At 36.2% G+C, this 21,626-nt stretch overlaps 1 protein-coding gene across 1 annotated transcript in view; it reads right to left on the bottom strand.

The window, feature by feature from the left end:
- The window catches only part of RALGAPA2 (Ral GTPase activating protein catalytic alpha subunit 2), a 295,774-nt gene that overhangs the window by 185,818 nt on the left and 88,330 nt on the right, over positions 1-21,626 (bottom strand). The window contains exons 11-16 of the mRNA XM_011371357.2: positions 20,698-20,865; positions 19,519-19,656; positions 16,676-16,824; positions 12,323-12,434; positions 6,761-6,998; positions 3,595-3,759 (exon numbers count right to left, since the gene is read on the bottom strand). Coding sequence (XP_011369659.1) covers positions 3,595-3,759; positions 6,761-6,998; positions 12,323-12,434; positions 16,676-16,824; positions 19,519-19,656; positions 20,698-20,865 — 970 coding nt within the window. The remainder of the gene's footprint in view (positions 1-3,594; positions 3,760-6,760; positions 6,999-12,322; positions 12,435-16,675; positions 16,825-19,518; positions 19,657-20,697; positions 20,866-21,626) is intronic.

Here is a 21,626-nt window from a genome sequence, read left to right on the forward strand (position 1 = left end):
ACAAAGGAAGCAAGGCCCAGAGGCAAGCAGAAGCCCAGAGACATTCACAGACACGTGAGACAGCATTACAGTACCTGACAGCCTGTGAGAGCAAGAGGAGTAAGAAAGACCAGGTAAGAGAGCGCTCATGGTGTGAAGGAGGAGCGGGACGCTTTTAGTGGCAGGCAAAGCCTCAGAAAGGTGGACACAGTTGCTGATAGACTGGCTTCGCTTAGCTTCCAGGAGAGATAAAGTAATAATTATGTCAGAATAACATCAGGATCTTTCACTTATTTATTATTATTATTTTTATTTTCTGGGCTCTCTTTAAATATTTGAAGAAGGTCATTTTAAACTTTAAAGGCAGTCGGTACAAAGCACAGTATTTAATCATAGTTTCTAAATACAGCCAACTCTCAGTCATTCTGATGATATGGGAGAATGAATGGACAATCCACAAGTAATCTTATTTTAGAATGTTTTTATATTTAGGCTTTCCTTGTTTTCTGCTGTGTATCAGATTTGCATTTGGGCTGTTTATTTGAGCAGACATTAAAATCATTTTTCCTGTCCTAAAGGACACAAACAAAAAAAACCACAGTGAGGGAGTGAAAATAAAGTCTAAGATTAAAATTGTTCTATAAATAATAATTCAAAAATTGGTTTACTGAGAGCTGACTGTATTCAAAAGCAAATCATTTAGCAAATTAAATATCCTAAAAACTTAAGAACACATAAAAGTCAAGTCGAACATTAAAAGATTTGATAAATGGAAAAAAGATAAAAATCTCCATGAAACTCACCCTTTTATATCACATTTCATGCTTATTAAATCCATAATTTCCTATTATGAACTTTATAGTGTTCTTAAGTTTTTTATATGTTGCTAATCAAATGACCATTTGAGAAAATAGATGGACACAGGAAGAGAATGTGCCCATGTATATGAAACCACCATCAGTAAAATCAGTTTTATCCTTGAAACAAAAATATAAAGGTTTACTTGCTATTTTATTATCTTTATGTGATTTTTGACACTAATGAAATAGAACTATAAACAGTAGTGACACATTTGTAAAAGTATAACAAATTTTTTACTTTCCTCTTTCCCCTTTCCTGTGGCCATCAGTACTCCTCATTCTAATTCCCATTCTAAAAGACTACCTGCAATGCAATTACACTATCATTCACAGGCATGTAAAATAATATTTAAGTGAAAATGACTTCCATGTAAACATTAAACTGATTTAAAAGATTTGTTCATCTCTCAATGTCAGAGACATTTTATTCCAGCATTGTTTTAAAAAGTTTTCCTTTTATAAATAAAATAATTGCGTTTTCCCAAAATCACTGGTTATTTTAGATATAATTATAGAATAATTATTTTGTGTGGAAATTGACTTGTTTTAATCACTCATTTTATACATCTAAAATTTCAGCATAATTCACACTCAGGGACAAAGTTTTACTTTATAACTCTTTAAGACTCTCCTTGACAGTCCTTTTAAGTTGCAAACTAGTGTATTCTCTGTTAAACTGTCATTTCCCTACCCTGCAATTGTTTATTTTATATCTCCCTCTTGCCACCATCACAGACATTTTCTCAAACTAAGTGTAGTCTGTGAGGCAAATCAAAATAAAATAATCTTAAATTATTCTCTTACTGGGATTGGGGAAAAGTCACTTTCAAATGAGTCTTCCATAATAAATATCTTAATGCTAAAAGTAGCAAAAACTAACTTCATGATCTGCTTGCTCTCTCATTAAAAGATGGCCTAAACACAAATCAAAATCTACCATGAAAACATTCTAGGCCTTTTTAAAGGACAAAAAGGTGAATTATTACATAATGTAAAAATAATAGAACTGAGGAAAATCACTAATATTTAGTTTTTATAGATTAATTTTATAAATCATGATATAATAAATTCTTGAGAGACCACTGCTTTCACAGGCAACAAAAAAGATTCATAATATTTTATAATGAATACATACATATATATATGTAAAATATACAAAGATAATAGATCTAACCAACTCAATAGCTCTCATCTCCATTATATTTTACAGGTTATGGTTTCAAGTGTTTTTTAATTTAATTGATCCCACAAAGACCAGGTTTATGGTTTTTAAGTGTCATATTCTACAAATACTTTTACATGATTTTGTAAAAGTTTTTATACTATGGATTTTCAGACACCTGAGGACACTAACAAACAGAACCTCACTGGCATAAATGTGCTAAGGATTTTCTAAAACGTACTGGTGTCTCTACCATGTTGTTGGTCTAAAATATCTGTTGAAAAACTAAGATGCAATCTCTTCTACAGCTGTGTTTTAGCCAAGTAGTAGCATATGAAACATGCCAGGTCCAATAATTTGCTGCTCATTAAAATGTGAGAAAAAAGTTTTAAGAAGTGTTTTGAATGATCAGTTTTATTATCATAGTAATTCAAGGGTTGTGAGGGACAGCAGAAAGTCTGAGCAGCTCAGGCAGGATGCTACCTTTATCATAAACTTCTATTCTGATCTCTTTCTTTTAAAGATCCAGAAATGGAAGAAAGCAGTTTTGGGGAGTTGGGATGAGATAGGAAATCAGTGAATAAGCCGCCCTAAAAGTTGCCTCTTAATCAGGAACAGGGTCTTTCCTCAGGGAAGAGGAAGCAGGAAAGCAGGAAGAAGTAGAATAGGAGGTGAATGTAAATAAGGTGATAATTACCAACAAATGCTATAGAAAAAAAGCATGAGACAGTTAGGGTTAAGGTATAATATATTTTCATAAAACTCCAACAGTATTCTAAGTCACCTTTACTAAGCTCTGTAAAATATGTTGTATAAATAAATCTTTGATTTATGACCGGAGGATATTTTGACTTTCTGTAGTCAACATGCTGAATATCAATTACAATTGCATTGTATTATTGATGCAAAAAGCTAGAGAAAACTCAGATAAATTTGTTTTAAACTTAAGTTAAGGCCTCAAAAACACTGGGTGGGGGGCTTTATATGTTCTTATTAAATACTGGATATAAGCTTACCTTTTAAAGATTTCTCTTTTTGTTTTAAGAGAAAAGTGTAGCAAAGCAGTCTGACTAACTAGGGGTTCTTGGTCAAGTTTCTGTTAATTTTAACAGGCTGTAAGGACATCATCTATAGGTATGTAAAGCTCAATTTTCCAAAGGTGCAAAAATTTAAATGTCTCCATCCAGTCCTGAAAACTAAGTATACTATTCCCCTTTTCCTTGCTGGAACAAGTTGCCACATGCTCTCAAGATTATTATGTCCAACAACAACAATGATGCAACTAGTTGTGTGATTACTAAGAATCTATTTCCTCAAGGTTCAAAGAAAACACCTATATTCTCTTTTTACACAAACATCTCTCATAATATTAACACCTCAAGTTCTTTTTTCACAAAGAAAGATTTAGAAATAAATATCAAAAACTACAATTTGAAAAGTAACCAGAATAAAAGTTAAATGATATTGAGACAATTTAATAAAAGTTCTAGTATTTAAGTTCTGAGTCTGATTTTAAAACTTTTACATTTTACTCCTATAAATCCATTTTAGATAGCAACTAAACCTTTGGGAAATATTTGAATAAATGCTTACCAGTTGCTTTTTGGCGAACGATATTTCTTGCTTTCTCAACTCCTGGTGCCCCAGATGTGGTGGCACTCCTAAATCGCATTGGCTCAGTCACATCTGGGTGGTTCCGCCAGCTAAGAGAAAAGGATCTCCCCACAGTGGTTCCTTTCTGAGAATCTAGAACACAGCCTGATAAATGATAAAACAAGAAAAAGAATCTAAAGGCTGAATTTGTTATTATTCATTTCATAGCCTGTTGCTCGGCAAATTTCATACCCACGATTATATATAATCAGCAGTTTCTCTTGTTGCAAATTAGTACCACTTCCTTATATTGTAATTTAGGAAGTTATCTAAAAATTCCTGTTGCTAAAGTATTTTTCAAGCATCTCCAACAGTCTCATTAAAATTATATTTTCATAGTAGTCACTCTAATGTAAAAAAATTAATGCACTTTTCTCAATATAAGCACAATGTCAAATGAAGTTATACCACTGCTCCTGGAACACCCCAAAACTACTTTTATAAGCCAGAATATTAGAGATCCTGATTTTAGAACAATATTCCATCCTGTAGGCAGCAACCTCTCCATGAATTCCCAAGAGACATATATGCCTATATATTATAAGTAGAGTCAGTTGAATGAGCAAGAAAACTGAAAATCTACAAATTATATATCCTATTTTAGTGAAGCTACAAAACAATAAAATATTACAGCTCTGCTATTCAACTTCTCTTCTTTCCTCTCATATTTCTCTGGTCAAATATTTCAATGAGTAGTCAAGGATCCAAAAGAAATACAGGAAAAAAAGAGAATGAGACACTAAGAAATTTCTGCATCGATATATATGGCCAGTGGCTGCCACTGGCGGCTTGTTTTCATACCCAGGTTCCTCTGAGAGTGTATTTTGTTTCCATGAGTCCAGTGCTTAAAAGGCAAGTATTTCTACAATGAATATTTAAATGTTTTTAGAATAAAGCAATATTATAAATAAATCAGAAATATGTGCCATAGTCATTAATTAAATTTTTTCTGTATTCTGAAAATAGTGTTTTTGATGTTGTTTACCTTTCTAAGACAAGCTTATTTTTTTCCATGATTCTATGTGTTCAAACAGTGGGAAAGAAGAGAATATTGTGGGGGCTGGTGGAGAGGGGAGATTACAAAAATTTTAAGAGACAGGGAATGTGCTTAATTTGAGAAAATCCTTACCTCCTGTCTCAGCAACTTCTCTCATTCTTAAAGGCACCCCTAGTCAGGTAGACTCTCTTCTGGGCTAAGAACCAAAGTCTTAGGGAGCCAAGTTCCTGGCTAGGAGATCCTCTTAAATTCTGGGTTGACACAGAGTCCCTCACAACTGCTACAGAGGATGAGACAGAAGGCCAAGGGCCCAGGCTCTTGGTTTCATGCCCCTACTTCAATCCCAAATCTTTGGTTTAATATACTTTTTAGGAAGGGCTCCTTACAGCTTCAAATGGGGGAAAAAAAGGATCTGCTGCTAAAATATGTTAGAAAATCATTATATTAGACAGTCTAAATCTAATCTGGGATTAAACTGTTCCACTAGAATGCTATGTACTTAAACTACTTTGTTTTGGCTTCTTCCTAACTTGCTTTTACTAACTGGTGCTTTGGCAAGCCATTCACAGACTGCAATTACAAGAATTAGTCATGTTAATTACATGTCTCTATGGTTAATTAAACATCATAATTGGTTCACACCTCCCAGTATACATATCTTCTTGTGTCTTTTCTCACAGTGACTCTGGGCTTCAACATGTGACTTACTTTGGTAGCAAAACTGAGCAAATACATATTTGAAATGTACTTGAAAATTTGGGCTTGCCAACTATCTGCTCCTGGAACTCTGAGCTTTTACACAAACAATCTCAACTAGAATGCTGGATGATGAAAGATATATGGCCCAGTTACTCCTATTTGCCCCAGCTCACAGCTAGCCAACCCCTAGAAATAGAGTTGCCTAGATGATGATTCCATAGTCTAGCTGGCTGCAAAAAAATAAGTGAATCCAGCAGAAAAACTGTCCAACTGAGTCCAATCCAAATGTCAATACATAACATCATGATTTAAAGAAATGATCATTAGTTTAAGCCACTGTGTTTGGGGGTGATTTGTCACACAGCAAAAGCTAAATGACACAATTTATAATAAGGCTACTGTTGAAGTTGTAGTCTACCACAGCAAGCAATGTACCCTTTATGAGTTGTTGAAGAAATTTCTACCAGGTCTTAGGGAAAGCTATGTATCACTAAGCAAGTGGACCGTTTTTACCTTTTGTACTTGGTGATTCGCTGATGAAGATCAGAGTTAAATCCAAGGTTGCCCCATTCCTACCTCCCTGGCATGCACATGAGGGAGGGGCTCTGGAATGCATTTTGGCATTTTGACCATTCTTGTAGCTCAAATCCCCTTCATTTTGCCCCAATGTCTTTATGTCTTTTATCTATTGTATTATACGTATTTCCACAAGCTGACTCAAATCTTTATATAGTACACTGGAGTACAAGTGAATTAATCCAAGGACTGTGTCACACCCTTAAAAACAGTAATGAATATAGGGGCTGCCAAAATGTTATTCCCAAAGAAACCTCTACTGAAGTTTTCCACCCTGATCTGACTCTAAGTCTCAAAACTGTTTTTACCAAGAAACATAAAGCCAAAATGACTCCCATCTGAGGCAATCAGATTTTTTCCACCTTTCCTAGGGAGGCAGTACGATATGTTTTAATAGTGTGGCATCTTGAGTTGGACTTGCTTGGCTTTGATTTCTGGCTTTATCGCTTCTTAGCTATGTGATCCTGAATGAGTCTGTGGACTCCGATTTTCAGTTGCTTTGAGATATATGGATAGTAAATGTCTACTTCACAGGGACAATGAGGGTGAAGAGAGAGAATATGTACAAAGCACTAGCCATTATTATTATTGTTTTTACTGCTACTACTTCCCTTTATCTTCCTTCTTCTTCTACAGCTTCTTCATAAATTCATCATCCTCATTAAATGGACAGAGTGCTATGAGATACAACCTAATGCCACCATTAAGGACACTGACTGTATGGCTGGTTCAGTTTATTATGAAATTTCACGCATTAATTGTTTAGGTGTATAAATACACACTGCTTCTCTGATGTCTCAGATATCTGGTCCTGCTCTCGAAGAGTGGAAATACCTTTGCCTCGTTGTTTCTTTTCCTTTTGTTCACTTAATTTGTCCAGAGGTAGGTTTGTCATCTCAACTCCATAAACAGTTTTCGCAAGCACAGCTGTCAAGGAGTCCATGATGTTGGCCCACTCGTTTATGAGTTCCTCCCACTCTGTGAGAGAGGACAGCACACCAAGGAAGTCGTCCCAGAGCTCTCGAGAAATGTACACACAGAGGTTTGCTCGGATCCAAGCCACAATGAGCGTCTAGAACCAACCGAACAAGAGAATTCATCATCTCCTTTGGAAGAAGTATAATTTTTAACAAAATATTTTAAATTACTATTAACAAAATTAATTTTAAAATAAAAAGTACTTTTGGATATTGTTTTTATTTTAATTTTTCAAAATTCTGATCATTGCAATCAGGATTTGAGCAACTGTGAAGTTAGTTATCATTATGACCAAAGCTACTGATTCGAAATTATTCTAGTTCAGTGGCTGGTCCTGGCATAACTGGGTTGGAAGACAAAGCTCTCAGTACAATAACTATTCTGTTTCCTGAGACACTCTTTACAGTGGCTACTTCAAATCTCCTCTTCTATATGTAAACCTCCAACTTTTCCCTGGATTTTAGCAGATGAATTCACTGCAGACTTCAGAGAAAACAGAACCTATTAAACAAGAATGCCCTCAACCTCTGCCCACAAGACCCACGCATTCACCCAGCTTCTTCTCCACCTGCAGGCTCTAAGTGAAGAGGGGCTCCTGCTCTTCTACACTTGTCTTTACCTCTGCTCTGGATCTCTTCCTCAGTCTTTGATTCCATTAACCCCTCCTCTCCTTTATCTCCAATCCATCCTACTTCCCCAGCTCCTCCCATCAGCTTTTAAACATGTTCCAATTCTTCCTCATCCTATTAAAAAAAAAAAAATCAAAAAAGTTCATTTAAACCAAGATTCCTAGCTAGAGCCCCTTTTCTTCTCTTTTCAAAGTCAAATTTCTTGAAAGAATGTTCCACACTCACTCCACCTGCACTTCCTCAGCTCCCAGTCAACCAACTGCTCTGGCTTTCTTCCTCCTATGCTACTCCATCTTCTGTCTGGGTTTTGGTCTCCATTCTCATGGCTCCAGTTAACATCTGTGTACTATTGAATTCTGAATTTCCATGTTCAGCCCAGACCTCTTTGCTGGTTTCCTGACCTAGGTATCTGCTTACTAGATAGCTCCACTTGCATGTTCTATAGGCACTTATAATGCAGCATTAATAGTAAAAACAATCCAATTTCTTCCATTGAAATTCTTCTAATTCCTTGACCTGGTTTCTCCTGTTCCTTCCTTCTCTTCTCTCCCTTTTGCCTCTTTAACTCCCACTCATTCTTCAGGTCACGACTTGGACATCACTTCCTCCAAGGTGTCCCTGGACTGCCACTCCACTTCCAGCTTCCAGTATGTAGCCCTCAGTTCCTACAGTTCTCAGCATTTCCCCAAATAGAGACTTTATCACTCCTTTCCTAAAGAGTCTATTCACTTCTCTGTGTCTCTCCTCTAGTCTTAGGGTCCACAGCACTGGAACTGGTCACATGGAAAATCTTACAAGATAATAATACACATATTCTGGATATTTCCTTACCTTGAAATTGCCCAGTTCCTCATCTCTGCCAAAATATTTCACATCCTTTAAAATTCAAATCAAAATTTATCTCCCTTGAAAGAAGTGCCAAGTCCATCTCAGATAAGACCCAGATGCTTTCCTAATTTTAGTAGAGGAATCTTTATATCCAAAACTTGTATAACTTCCCTGCTCTGTTGTCAGAGCTAAATGTACTTGTTGAGGTGCCAACTTGCAAATATTTCTGCCCAACCCAGTAGCAAATAAGCTCCCACTGTTATTGGGAGTTGTGTTATGTGTGGAATAGGGGTAAATTTGCTTTTTTAATTAAAAGAGAAAATTTTATTTAACACACACACAGGGAAACTCTGAGAAACAGAAAAGTCTGAATTAGACAGGCCTGTTCTGATCACTTGAAAAATCTCATTTAAAGTGATCCTTACACAATGTACCTTTTGTCTATGTTTCGATTCATGTTTATTACACTTTTTAAAGGAGTAAAAATGTTAACGTTGAGATAAACTAGTTAAGTATATTGAAAACAACGTTTTAAACACTTGCACTTAAAATATGATTCTAAGATGAATGAATTTTTTAAAAATTAAGAACAATGCAAAATAAAAAGTTAATAATTTTATTATTAGTACTTTATTATATAATTACATATTTTTATTATGACTAAAATGCTAGCTTCTGTTTGTTCATTTCTTACTCTCCTGTTTTCAAAATGTGTTTGAGGCCATTACCACAAAGAGCCTATACACAATAAAATTCGCAGTTGTTTTGGTGTAGTAAGATGCCCTAAATTGAGAATCTAGCATTGGCTTCACTTTATTGACTAATTATAAATCAAGGAACGAACAATGACTTCCTGCAGCTTACAAAATTCAGCTTTGCAAATCTCACAAACATGTACACAGAACTACTGAATCATCATCATCATTCACAACTAACAGCATTTCCACACAGAGAAAAATCACAAAATATGGTCAAGGGGTGACAAGTGGCACCTTTGGAGAAGGCAAGGGCACCCTTTTAACAAGTTACCCGTTTTTGAGAGGAAGAAGGAAAGAGGGCCCCAGACTCGGGGTTCTGTCACTATCTTGAATTGCGACCTGGACAATTTACTTGGGTTTTCTGGAGTTATATTTCTCGTTAAAAAAAAAAAAGTTGGAGAAGACCATCTCCCAGATTCCATAGCACTGAAATTCATGTTTCATCAAATACATCTTGGCATACAAGCTGTATTTAAAAAAAAAAAACACCTTCACTCGCAAATCACTACAGTTTTAAAGTAATGGTTCATACTATGAATAAAAGGACCATAGTCCAAATTTCCTGATATACTTTCAGAGCTTCAAGCATAAGGTCACAGCACTGATGACAGATTAAAACATCATTTAGAGCAATCACTATTATTTGGTAAATATTTAAAACTGCAAAACTCAACTATCTCCTTATTTAATAGTTTCCTTATTCAAAAAAAAATAAGTACCTGGCAATTGTAGACAGTCTATGTGACCAAATGAATTATAATTAGATAGCACATTTTAATTTTAGTATGGGACGAAGATGATGCCCACTTAATTGCCTGGCAGTTCATCCAGACCTTTCACATTTTTCTCTCCCCCTGGATCTCACAAAAGCACTTGGGGGATCAACAGATAATCATACATTCCAAATGAATCCACTTTCATTTTTATGACAATGTTGCAAGATAGGAAGGAATTCTTTCCTGATTGGGACAGATTAGGGAAGAGACTTTGAAATGATTTGTTCAAGGCCACATAGCTAGAAGTACCAGAGCTGGGGACAGAACCCAGAATCCATCTAACTCCCAAAAGCTCATCTTCTCTCCATTATTTTATGGTCAGTTCTTAATTTAAGCATTCTTCTTGATCCATCTAACCATTGACAAAATAATAACTACAAGGACAACATCAAAATCATTAATAATCCTGGACTCAAAACCAATCTTCAAGTAAGACCTGACAAGATTTCTTCATTAATGAAGGGAATGTATCCCCTGCAAACCAAAGCCAACCAATCAAACAAAAAACACAACTCCACAACAGTCTTGCTTGATTTGGTGACAAGTTCTCACTCTAATTCCAACACACGTGGATGCAGGGCCAGGCAACTGGTGAGGAATGAGGCCTAAGCACCTGCCAGTCTGAGCGTGGCTTCAGTCCATATCATATGGCAGTCTCAGTCCCATCAGAACTAGGAGATCAGGAAGGTGCTGACAGATATTCCATGAGAGTCACAGCAAAGTGAGCAGAGTATCTGTATTTCCAAGAGGGCAGGCAGCAAATCAAGTGGTCAGTACCACCAATAAGGCAAAAGCAGAACAAAGTTGGACACTCACTAAAAGTTATGTGCAGACCACTTCATATATCTAATAGCGAAGCAAGGCAATCAGAGTACAAGTGATTGTACTATTCAGGAGGCAAGTAAGTACATGCCAGTTATTTCTGAGGTCTCTCATACATTTTTCATAAAGTCGAGATCATCCAATCATATTAAATTATTAAAAATTAATATGAACAGCTGCATTCTCTTATGAATGAGAGTAATTAGCTTTATTTAAAGAACTAATTTCTCTTTTTATCGCCTTAATATATCCTACCTGTATTTTAAATATGCTATTAATATATATCCTCCAAAACCACCTTCACATCAACTGAAGAGGTAAATTAACTTCTCCCTATAACTGTCCATTCCAGCTCATGATTCACTATGCTTTCTCCTATAAAAGGGCTCAGTCAGGCCCATCCATTGTACTCATGCCTTTATTTGTGTAGTAAGTCACATTTTTCCAGTCCTTTCACACTGTTCTCTTTCAAAAATGCTTCATAAATTCTATGTGTCCATAAATACTAGTGCTTTCTAATAGTTGCAATAGGTTAGCACCCTCAGTACCTTTAAAACTTCCACTTCACAGGCAGTTATCTTCTGCTTTCTCTTCTCTCCCCCTCAGGGCAATGTCAGATTACTCATGTTCTTAACTCTTCTAATCATGTGAGATGCAGGAAACATAGCCATGTCCTTGGCTCTCTGCTTCCACCTATGGCCAGGACTTTATCCAGGACTTTATTTCTGCAGTTCTCCTCTCTCCCCAACAGATTACCTTGTTTTCCTTCACTGGACCATCCCCACTCGCAAGAAAATATACTTTAATATCAACCACCTTAAATCCTGCACTCCACACATGCCACCCACTCCAGCTTGTTCAATTTTCCTCCTCCTTTCCACGTCGATACCTCTGCAAAGCTTTGATTATACCTACTCCCTCCGCTGCCCAGCTCTCATTTTCTCCTCCATGCAGTCCAAGTGGACTTCATTTTCCTAGAACATTCTCAACCACTTACATATTGTCAAAGCCAGTGGTAAACTGTCCATTCTCCTCTTACTCAATACTCTTATCCGGGTATCTGCCACTCTTATCCTTGGTCCATGGCCACTCTTTCCCAGCATCTTCGGCTGGCTCCTCCCCTTTGCCACTCATGGAACTGGCCCTATGACACATATTTTCTCCCTAGGTTAGCCTATCTGGTCTTGTGGCTTTAAATACAATTGCCCAACACACCAATGGCTCCTTTTATTTCTAGCCTGAACTGCTCCCTGACTTTATTCCCATTCCCATGCTTCTGATCATCCTTTACCACTTCAGTTCCACCTAGCCCGCAGCTCAAGGCCATCAGCTGTTATCATTTTCTTAATCTCTACCACCCTCAAGCAAATCGAAAGAAGAAGTAGATGGCAGACAGGCAGGAAGGCCTAAAAAAGCTTTAAACTAATTGTAAAGAAGAGATTACAACTTTCAAGACAAAGCTAATAAGTAAAAATTTCTAATTAAAGTTCTAGAAATTTAAAGTTAGTTTAATTTTACTCTTAAATTTCTCAGTGATTAAAACTAATTTGCTGTAAAATCTGATTCATTTTTTGCATTTGCAGTGTTTTAATGAAAAAGACTTACCCTAAACAGTAACCCTGCCAAGCTCTGGGCAAATAAGTCCTTTATTTGTTTATCCTTTGGCTTCTGCATGACAGCTTCTGTTATCCTGAGTAGTATTTGCAACATCTGTTCCCTGGGCCACCCAAAATAAAAGCTCATATTATTAATCACATCTCCAAATCACTTTAATTTATACATATGAGGAATTCTCTTAGGAATTCAGCAACATAAATAAACATGTATTACTCAAAAGTATTAAAAATCTGAAAGCCCATTACATAATAAATACCATATTTTACCAAAATGAGCTACCTTATGTTACAACAGTTCTAAAAATATGCCTCCTATGTCCACTTCAATCGGCAGGATAAAACAGGTATCATCCTAGCCTGATTTTTCTCCCCCTGCAAAAAGACAAGATTGTCTCTACAACTGCGGTGGGCACTCAGTGAACAGCTGTATCTATTTGACCTTATGCAGCACTCTTTAATTTTCACATCCATTATTTTACTTAACCTGTACAATCTCCCTATCTATCTTTGTGACAGAAAACAAAACCAACTTTCTGATCTTTATTCTGGGGAGATATGCAGTCAACACCATAGTATGACTGAACTCCACAGTACTCTCATCGGTAGGAAGGTTTGGAAAGGTAACTGTTGGTCACTGTGAGGCATGGAGCTTTGTGCCTGGAAGATTCTGATTCTCTACCATGGAAATCATGATATCTCAGTTACAGTGTCCCTCACAGAAGGGTCTTTTAATGTAAAAGGCCTTTGAAGATTATAAAGCACTAAAGAGACAAAATAACACTATTAATTATAATAGTAATAAGTTCTTTAGAACAGCCACAAGGTATTTTTCTTTCTTATGGCTAAGTTACACTCTTCATAGCAGAATGTCTGCTCATTTCTTCTTTTCCTGAATCCCACAGAAACTGATAACACGTTATCTTTTGTATATAAGGGAGGTCTATTTGTTCTCTGAAGGAAATCACCCTAACCATTCATTTATCTTTCTAACTTTCTCCTTGGTTTTACTGCTCTTTAGTGATAAAATAGAGAACTGGACAAAGTCATCTAGTCCAAGTCAGATAATGAGATCTCTAAATCATAGTTCCTTTATACTTTTCTCCTACTTTTACATATTGAGATGGTATTTTTTCTTAACAAGATACTGAATCTCATTAAACTTCTCATGGTTAATGACCTCTAGAGACTTCCTGCCTTATTTGCAGCTGACCCCACTGGATTTTCATCCTGGGGTTATCTGTTGGCAAAATTCTCACAGCATTCTGGTCTACCTGTTTGCTTGTCCTATGCACTGCCTATGGATTCTGGAGCACAGAATAAGAAGAGCTATCAAGTCACAGGATATCTGGGCAAGTGTGCATGGAGTGGGCAGTGAATGAAAAGAAGAGAGGGTGGGAAGCAATGGCACAGAGCTGAGGATAGCCTGTTTCTCACCACATTCAGGGTCCCCAGGCCCCTTCACAGTCAGAGGAAGGGCAGCCCCCAGTGTCACCACTGCCTGCTCATATTATGATGCTTAAGACAATGAAAAAAAGACTCCTTTCACACCAATAGTTATATACCCATCTTGTGGACATGATGAGAACAAGAGAAATAATAATTTCAAATAAGACCTCAGTCATGAGAACAGGTATAAAAAAATGCAAACTTGATCGAAGCAATGACTGACAAAGACACAGGATTAATTTAATTTCTGAACCTATGAAAGCTTAGAAATCCATGAAATTCCTTTGCAGAGTCTTCTGGAAGAAAAAAAGGATGAAAAATTATCTCGAGTTTGGAAAAATCTTTCCTAACAGTTTGACTTCAGCTTGTTCCCTTCTATTTTGTGAAACACTGACTTTTGTCATCTTTGTTAAAAGAGAACTGCTCAAAGAGTGTAACAAACTTCTATCAAAGCACATGAAATTATGCCCATAAGCTATCTTTTTGTTGGCAGAGGAATAAGGTTTTCCTGCACTTTATTATTTACTCTATTATCATGATTTCACAAGATAGTATTGGTCCTCATTCACACATCCGTATTGACCATTTTGGGACCATTTCTTAGCACTTTCCTGGCTACAGCCCTGGGCTAAACCACCACTGTTTAAGGCCATAGACCTTGTGGTCCACATTGCACTGTTTCTTCTACACATGGCAGTCAGAGAGATATTTTGGAAGCATAAATCAGATTTGTGTTGCACACAGAGAGGTAGCTAATGTCCTTCCTGTGTCCTGCAAGGCCCTGTGCAATCTGGCTCTGGCCAGAGCTGGCCCCATCTCATCCCCTCCCACTATCCCTCTTCCTCTGTCTGCTCCACTACATTGGCTGCCATCTTGTCCTGCCTGGAACATACTGTGCTTGTGACTTGCTGTTCCTTCTACCAGGAATTCTCTTCCCTCAGACCTCCCCATGGTTCATTCCTTCCTTCCCTCAGGGCTCTGTTCAGGAAGGCCTTCCCTGATAACTGATGAAAAAAACTCCTGTGCTCTCCACACTGTCCCCTTCCCCAGCTTTCTTGTACTTCTTAGCACTTAATAGTACTGAAATTGCTTCTGTGTTCATTTTGTCTGTCTATGTGAATGGAAACCTCATGAGGGTAGGAATAGTATCTGTCTAGTTTATCCTATATTCTCATAGCAGAAGCCTGACAGTTCTTTACTGGATGAAAGAAAGGAGGAAGGGAGGGGAGGGGGAAAAGAGGGAAGGAAAAAAGGGAATTCATAGATTGTCTGGTACTAAAATATGTAAGAAAATCTTCTAGGGAAACAGGTCACATCCCTTCCTATGCTCTATTGACTATATCTTGGTGAGTATTTTCATCTATTTCTATAATTTTTTTTTATACTTTTACCTGGACATTTCTGAATTGTTAAAGAACAAAGAACTGCTTAATTTTATTTCTTAAAATTTCCACAAAAAAAATATAAAAAATATCAAAATACCAGCAATATATTGAACTCATAGTTTTAAAAGGAAAAAAAAAACCATCAAAAATATTATTGATATAACTGTGGCATCAAGGAATAGATATTTCAGTTGAAAGCATACCAGCAGTTCTCATCATTTTCAGTATTACTGACACAGCATCTGTTTAAATCATTTTGTTCACCACTCTAATATTTCCAACTTTAACAACTGCTTCTTGGCAAACAGTGCTGGGAAAGATGACAGTGGAATTTGTGTCTTAAAATAAGTATTGTGATACCTGAAGTTTCTGTATTAGTAAACTTTCTGCAGTTCAGAATTCCTCTAGGCCTATACTTCTCTCATCTGAGAAAGAAAGGGCTGAATTCAGTGGCCCCAAAGGCCTCTGCCAGCTCAGTCCTGCTCATTTATATGGTTTTTGCTACCTGCAGACAGACCCTTCCAAAGCACCCTTTGTGCTAACTCAAGGATGTCCAGAAAGGACATCCAGACCAAAAGCCTGGTAACAAAGACTCCCAAGAATTTCCAGGAGGTAAGTATGCCATCAGTGCTGGTCTGCAGTGGCCATAGTGGACTGAGAGCTGAGGCCAAGGAACAATGAGAGGAGTGCTAACCACTGCCAGGCAAGCAGTGAGGACAGTTTGTCTGCTTGAAGACGGTGGCTGTGGCGGAGGAACATGTAAAGGGTGGACTAAAGAAACATTTTAAAGCAGAAATGAGAGGCTGCCTTTCTGATGCATTAAGGAAGAGCAGTGGAAAGTAGCTCTGAGGCGCTCTGGTCTATGGCTTTGAACCTCTGAAAACACCTCAGAAACTGGAGTGATGTGAAGACATTCATTATGGGAGAAGGGCATGGGGAAAAAACCTAATGCATTGTTTACCTTTAGGGATATTACAGAAAGACCAAACAAAAACAAAAAATGAAAATAAAAACACTTTGCATAAGTATATTTTAACAACGCCATTATATTTTAGACTACACTATTTGTTCATTGCTCTGACAATTTATCCTTTAAAAGAATTGTTTTTCCAAAATCAATTTAAAACTTCGTTTGAAGCAATACAAGTCAGTTAACAGCATTTTGGAGCACTTACAAACTCTCCTGGGCTTATGAAGAATGGTATTATAAAATATCAGTTATATTGCTTTTCCACAAAACTGATGTCAGTTTAAATTGGAGAAATCTAATATTAAAGTAATAAGTCCATTTACTCTTAATTCAAGAACATTTTTAAAATCAGTAATGAAAATAAATGAATTACCAAAGTAATAGATACTTAATTTCTTCATAAGTCACAGAAACTATTATAAAAGACTGATTATCTCTTACTATTAACTCTGTAAAGCCATATAAGTGGAGGCTGTAACATTTAATTATGTTGAGAAACAGAAACATCTTTTTTATATTAATTAATTTGAAATAATCTTACCATGTCTTTTTATTCATTGTAAGCTCCATTATCATGCGCCTAAAAATAATCAAAACAGCTTTACAAGCATCAACTTGTTCTTTCAAGAGCATGGGAACTTCAGCACATGGTTCCAGCAAAAAGACATTTGCAGCGTTTGTCAGAAATACCTTACAACAGACAAATTTTACATTAGAAAATATTTTAAAGATATAAATCTGAATAAATTTTGCTTAAGGATAATATTACTATACCAATGAATCACCTTTGAGTTAGTTCATTTAAGGTAAGTAGTACCAACACATACTCAAGACTTTTTTTGTTTACTTCTTAGAATTACTTAAATACTGAAACACCTGAAAGACCTTTCCTAAAAAAAATTACTCTTACATATTATTATTGGAACTTAGAAATGTTATGAATTAGAAAAGCTTTTGAAGACTTCTTTTTGACATCCCATTAAAAAAAAAAAAAAAGGAAAAGAGAGAAAAAAGATAGAAAGTGGTTCAAAAGAACTATCTTATTATTGTTGAATCTCCCAGTACGTGAACAACTTGGTGACAGGAAGCACGTCCAGAACCACTCAACAAGGGTGTGGACCTCTAGGAGTGGTGAAATGCCAGGAAATAGCCAAAGCCACATGATTAACATTACACATATCCCAGGAGCATATATTTTAAATATGAGAACTACATTGGGCAGTAAAAGAAAAAACCTAAGCGAATTCTTTAGAAACGGATTTCAAAAAAAAAAAATTTAGGCTCTGTCTCAAACCTTTAGTATACAAAGTTACAGTCCTCTACTATCAGGGGTATTTCAGTAGAAAATTGTGAGAAGCACTGACCCAGGCTATCCATTTAGACAGATGATCCTCACAACCCCTTAATTTGTCTGAGTCGTCAATTGAGGTGGGAACGGATCTGCTCCATCTATCTAGAGTTATATTCCCTCTTAACTCCTTTGTGTTCAACAGCACAAACTCAGAGGATCTGAGAACACACAGAACTTCTCTGGCTCACCTGTAGATGAAATCCATTAATACAACATCTCAAACAGATGTACAAACTGACCGAAGAAATAAAAATATTCAAAAGTCAAGTGGGTGAACTAAAATGTTGACAGCCTCTACGATGATCTTATGCAATATTAAAAAGGCATCATGTTCCAATTTTCCAGGAAGAAATCACTAAATAAGCACTATAATAGTTGATAAACAATAACAGCAATGATGAAGAAAGAAAAAAGAAAACAAAGAACATTTGACTAACAAACCAGAGCAGTTTCAGTGACTAAGTTCTTTAAAGTATGCCTCAGATGATATATTGCAATATAGATCCTTTATAATTCAATATATTTGGCTTTTTGATTTGAATTTGAGATCTTTGTATGTTCCCATGTAAAAGTAAGGAATCTTCATATATTATACTTCTTTCATTTTACTTTAAAAAAAAAAACAGCAAAATGCCAACTACATGAATACTTCTTATGACCACGTTAGTATTAATTAAGGTAAAAACAAAATAAGTCTACATTGTACTTGTCAAAAGCAACTATAGAAGAGTATTGCCTCATCAAATCTCCATTTGGGCGCTATTCACCAATGAACAAAGCAAAAGGCCAAGGAACTGGTACAATGAGAACAAAAACAACTATTTGAATCCAAACTAAATATTTTTTAAAAGTACAGCACTAAAATCAGGTAGAAAAATTTTTTCTTGCTTCAGCCAACTAGATGTAACTTATCCTTTCAGAAAACAAATAACACTCTTCTGAACCCAGGGGGATAACTGGCACCCACAACCTCCACCAACTGACACTGGAGGCTGATGATGGCAATATAGCATCCACCTGGAAGAAGGAGCTGCCAAGGGACTCAAGGCAAGGATTCCTGAAAGCATTTTTTGGTAGGGATTTGGGGTATATTTATGAGCTGAACCAAAGTTCTCTGAAGATACTCAAGTAAAATCACCTTAATTTTTTTTAAGTTAATTTCAAATCATTTGATGATTTTCATTAATAAATGAGAAAACTCTTGAATTACGGTGTATTACACTGCTGATTAACCTGAAAACAAAAAGGGTTCCATGATAAGAAATCTTATCAAGAGACAAATGATAGAAACATAGTGTCATTGAAAACTGGGAACATGCATGCCATGCCCATGCCATCCCCAGACTCCATGCCTGTCCTCTCTGTGGGAGGTCTCACTGGACCCAACTATAAACTCAGAGATGAGATGAAGGGTGGGTTGCTAGGTAGCATGGGAAGGAGAAGCACCCTGTGTTTTCACCCAGATGCCAAACAACTTTCATGCTGGATGGGACCAAAAGGTAATTTCCCAATCCCCATTTTTGAGATAAAATTTTGAAGTCTGGGAGATTAAGTGATGAACCAAAGTTGTTCTTTCCAATGTTCCCAAGTGGCATTTCAAAAATTCATTCAGATAAATATCTAAAAATTATTGGATTAACTATCATTCTTCACAAACACAGGCAATTTTAAAAGGAATATTACTTACAAGATTATATAATCAATCACACTTCTCTTACAAATTATAGTCTAGGTAACTAATTACCCATATGAGTTCAGAAGATACTTTTAAGATTTAAATCTCAGTCATTTCACATTCACTGTATAATAATCCTTCTAAAAAAACTGCAAGTAGCTCATATATCTCCTTTGATTAGAAAAAAATCTTTACAAATTTAAAGTGAGACATCAGGAAGAAAACTTAAAAGAGAATTTAAGAACTATTTACTGACAGACAGCTAAAAATATCACACTTTATATGTTATTCAAGTAAACAAATGTTTAAATTGACTCCAAATGGAGACTATTATGTCTCTGGCCCACAGGCCTCATACCTGTAGCATAGCCTGGGCCCCGGCTTTCACATTCTTATTTTCCTCTTCTGTCACACACCCTCTGCTCACAGCACTGGTGAAGGAGTATGTTCGTCCCCAACTGGACGATCGTTTATGACCAGAACTTTCAGATGCAGTCTTTAGAAAATAATAGCCAGTTAACAGAGAGTGAAGAAGCACTTGTTTACATATTTAATTCCTTATGTTAAATATAGGTTCTAGGAGGGCAAATCTTTTTTCCACTTTGTTCACCACTCTACCTCCAACACTTAAAATAGTGCCCGTCATTTAGTACAAGCTGAAGAAATAAACATCCAGTGACTGAATGAATGTGTAATACAGACCTTTAAAATGTGTGATTAATTCTATTTGCTTATCTATTCATTCTGACCTCCTGACTAGTTATTAAAATGATTTTGCCAATATTAAAAAATCAAAATTATGTAATACAGATATTTAAAAGTGATATGCCTTTGGTTACAAATATTTTTAAATGTTAGTCATTAATTGCTATGACAAACACCTACTTTTAGTATTTCTCAGACTAGATTTCAAAATAGCATGCCAGAAATATAAATGTAACTTATTTCTTCTGTGTTTCAGGAAGAGGTCTCACTCTGCCATTTTAGATTAATCAAGCCTGTAGCTTTATCAAATACAGACTAAGAGGTCCTTTCTGACAGCATCCACTCTGAGGACAGCACTCAACCCCACAGTTAAGCTTACTTATGGTGGAGATAACCCTCATTACTTAGTTCTTTCAAGTCTGTAACATCCTGACTGCTTCTGAAACAGGACACTACACAAGAAAAGATTGCCAAAACATTCTAAATTTAGTTTTTCAAATACTATTTATTTAAACATGTCAATGATAAGGCAGTGACATTTTTATGCTCACACAGAGATATCTAAAATATGTTAGTTTATTAAACAACTCTTGTGCAATGCTGAATGAAGCTGCAATGCACATGTGGACCTAGCCTGAGAGTTAGGAGATGGCCCACCAATGATCTTAAATACAGCACAGAAGCAGCCTCACTGAGGCAGGTCCTCGGGGAACTCAGCAACTCAAGAGTATTGAAGATGATACTGCCTGTGTCCCACTGAATGGGATCCTTTACTAAGTATACTTTGCTAAAATATATATACTCCCAACTGAAACAAGAGATAAAATATTACCTCCTTGATGTCAGTCTCTGAAAATCCTAATTTTTCAGCATCTTCTTGGGCAACTTCTTTTTTATCTGGTTCTTCCATGAACACAGGTTTGTCCTGGAGGATCCACTTTCTGTATACTTGAACTACTTTCCTTGTTACAGCTATGTCACAGGAAGGCAACAAAAATGCCTAAAATGAAAAGAGAAAACTCCCTTTAACTCCACACAAGCTCAGATCACTATAGAGCCCCTTAAAAGACATTTCCAATTACCAATTTCAGACTTTCCTTTGAAACATACAGCTTGTAAATATACTACATAGGCCCATATCTTTTTGTGCACACCAAACTTATCTGAGGAAAAAGGAATTTTCATAATTGGGCCAGAAAATATAATGCAATTTAAAAATAACTTCTCTATTCTGAATAATTTTTCCACAAAATAACCAAAACGCAGACCTATACAGGTATTTTAAGTGGCTATATAAATAATAATCGTACAACTGGGAACTTTTCCCAATGAATCGAATATAGATTTTAAAAGACCTACTAGGACAGCCAGTTGCAGCCAACTGTCACAACTCTTCCCAACTCCATGTTCAGTGACATCATGTTGGTAGCTTGAACTGGCCACTGTGAGAGCATTTACACCATAGAAGTTTACAAATGCTACCAATCAGGCTTATTTTTTTTTTGTCTTTGCCTTTCTCTTTTCTTGTCTTTCTTCTTTTCCTTTCCTCTTTCCTTCTTTCCTCCCTCCCTCCCTTCCTTCTGTTTTTTTGAGAGCTAGTTTTTCAATATTTACCAGCATATCATTGAGTACAGATACCAATGTTAATGAGAACACTAGCCAGCTGTAGCATTATGCATATTTATATGAACTTCTTAATGGTAAAGAATCCCCTTACATATCTACACATAAAGGTTTTGATTCCATGTAATAATTTCAAAA

Source organism: Pteropus vampyrus, unplaced genomic scaffold (assembly GCF_000151845.1).
Source record: "Pteropus vampyrus isolate Shadow unplaced genomic scaffold, Pvam_2.0 Scaffold7, whole genome shotgun sequence".
NCBI classification, from domain to species: domain Eukaryota; kingdom Metazoa; phylum Chordata; class Mammalia; order Chiroptera; family Pteropodidae; genus Pteropus; species Pteropus vampyrus.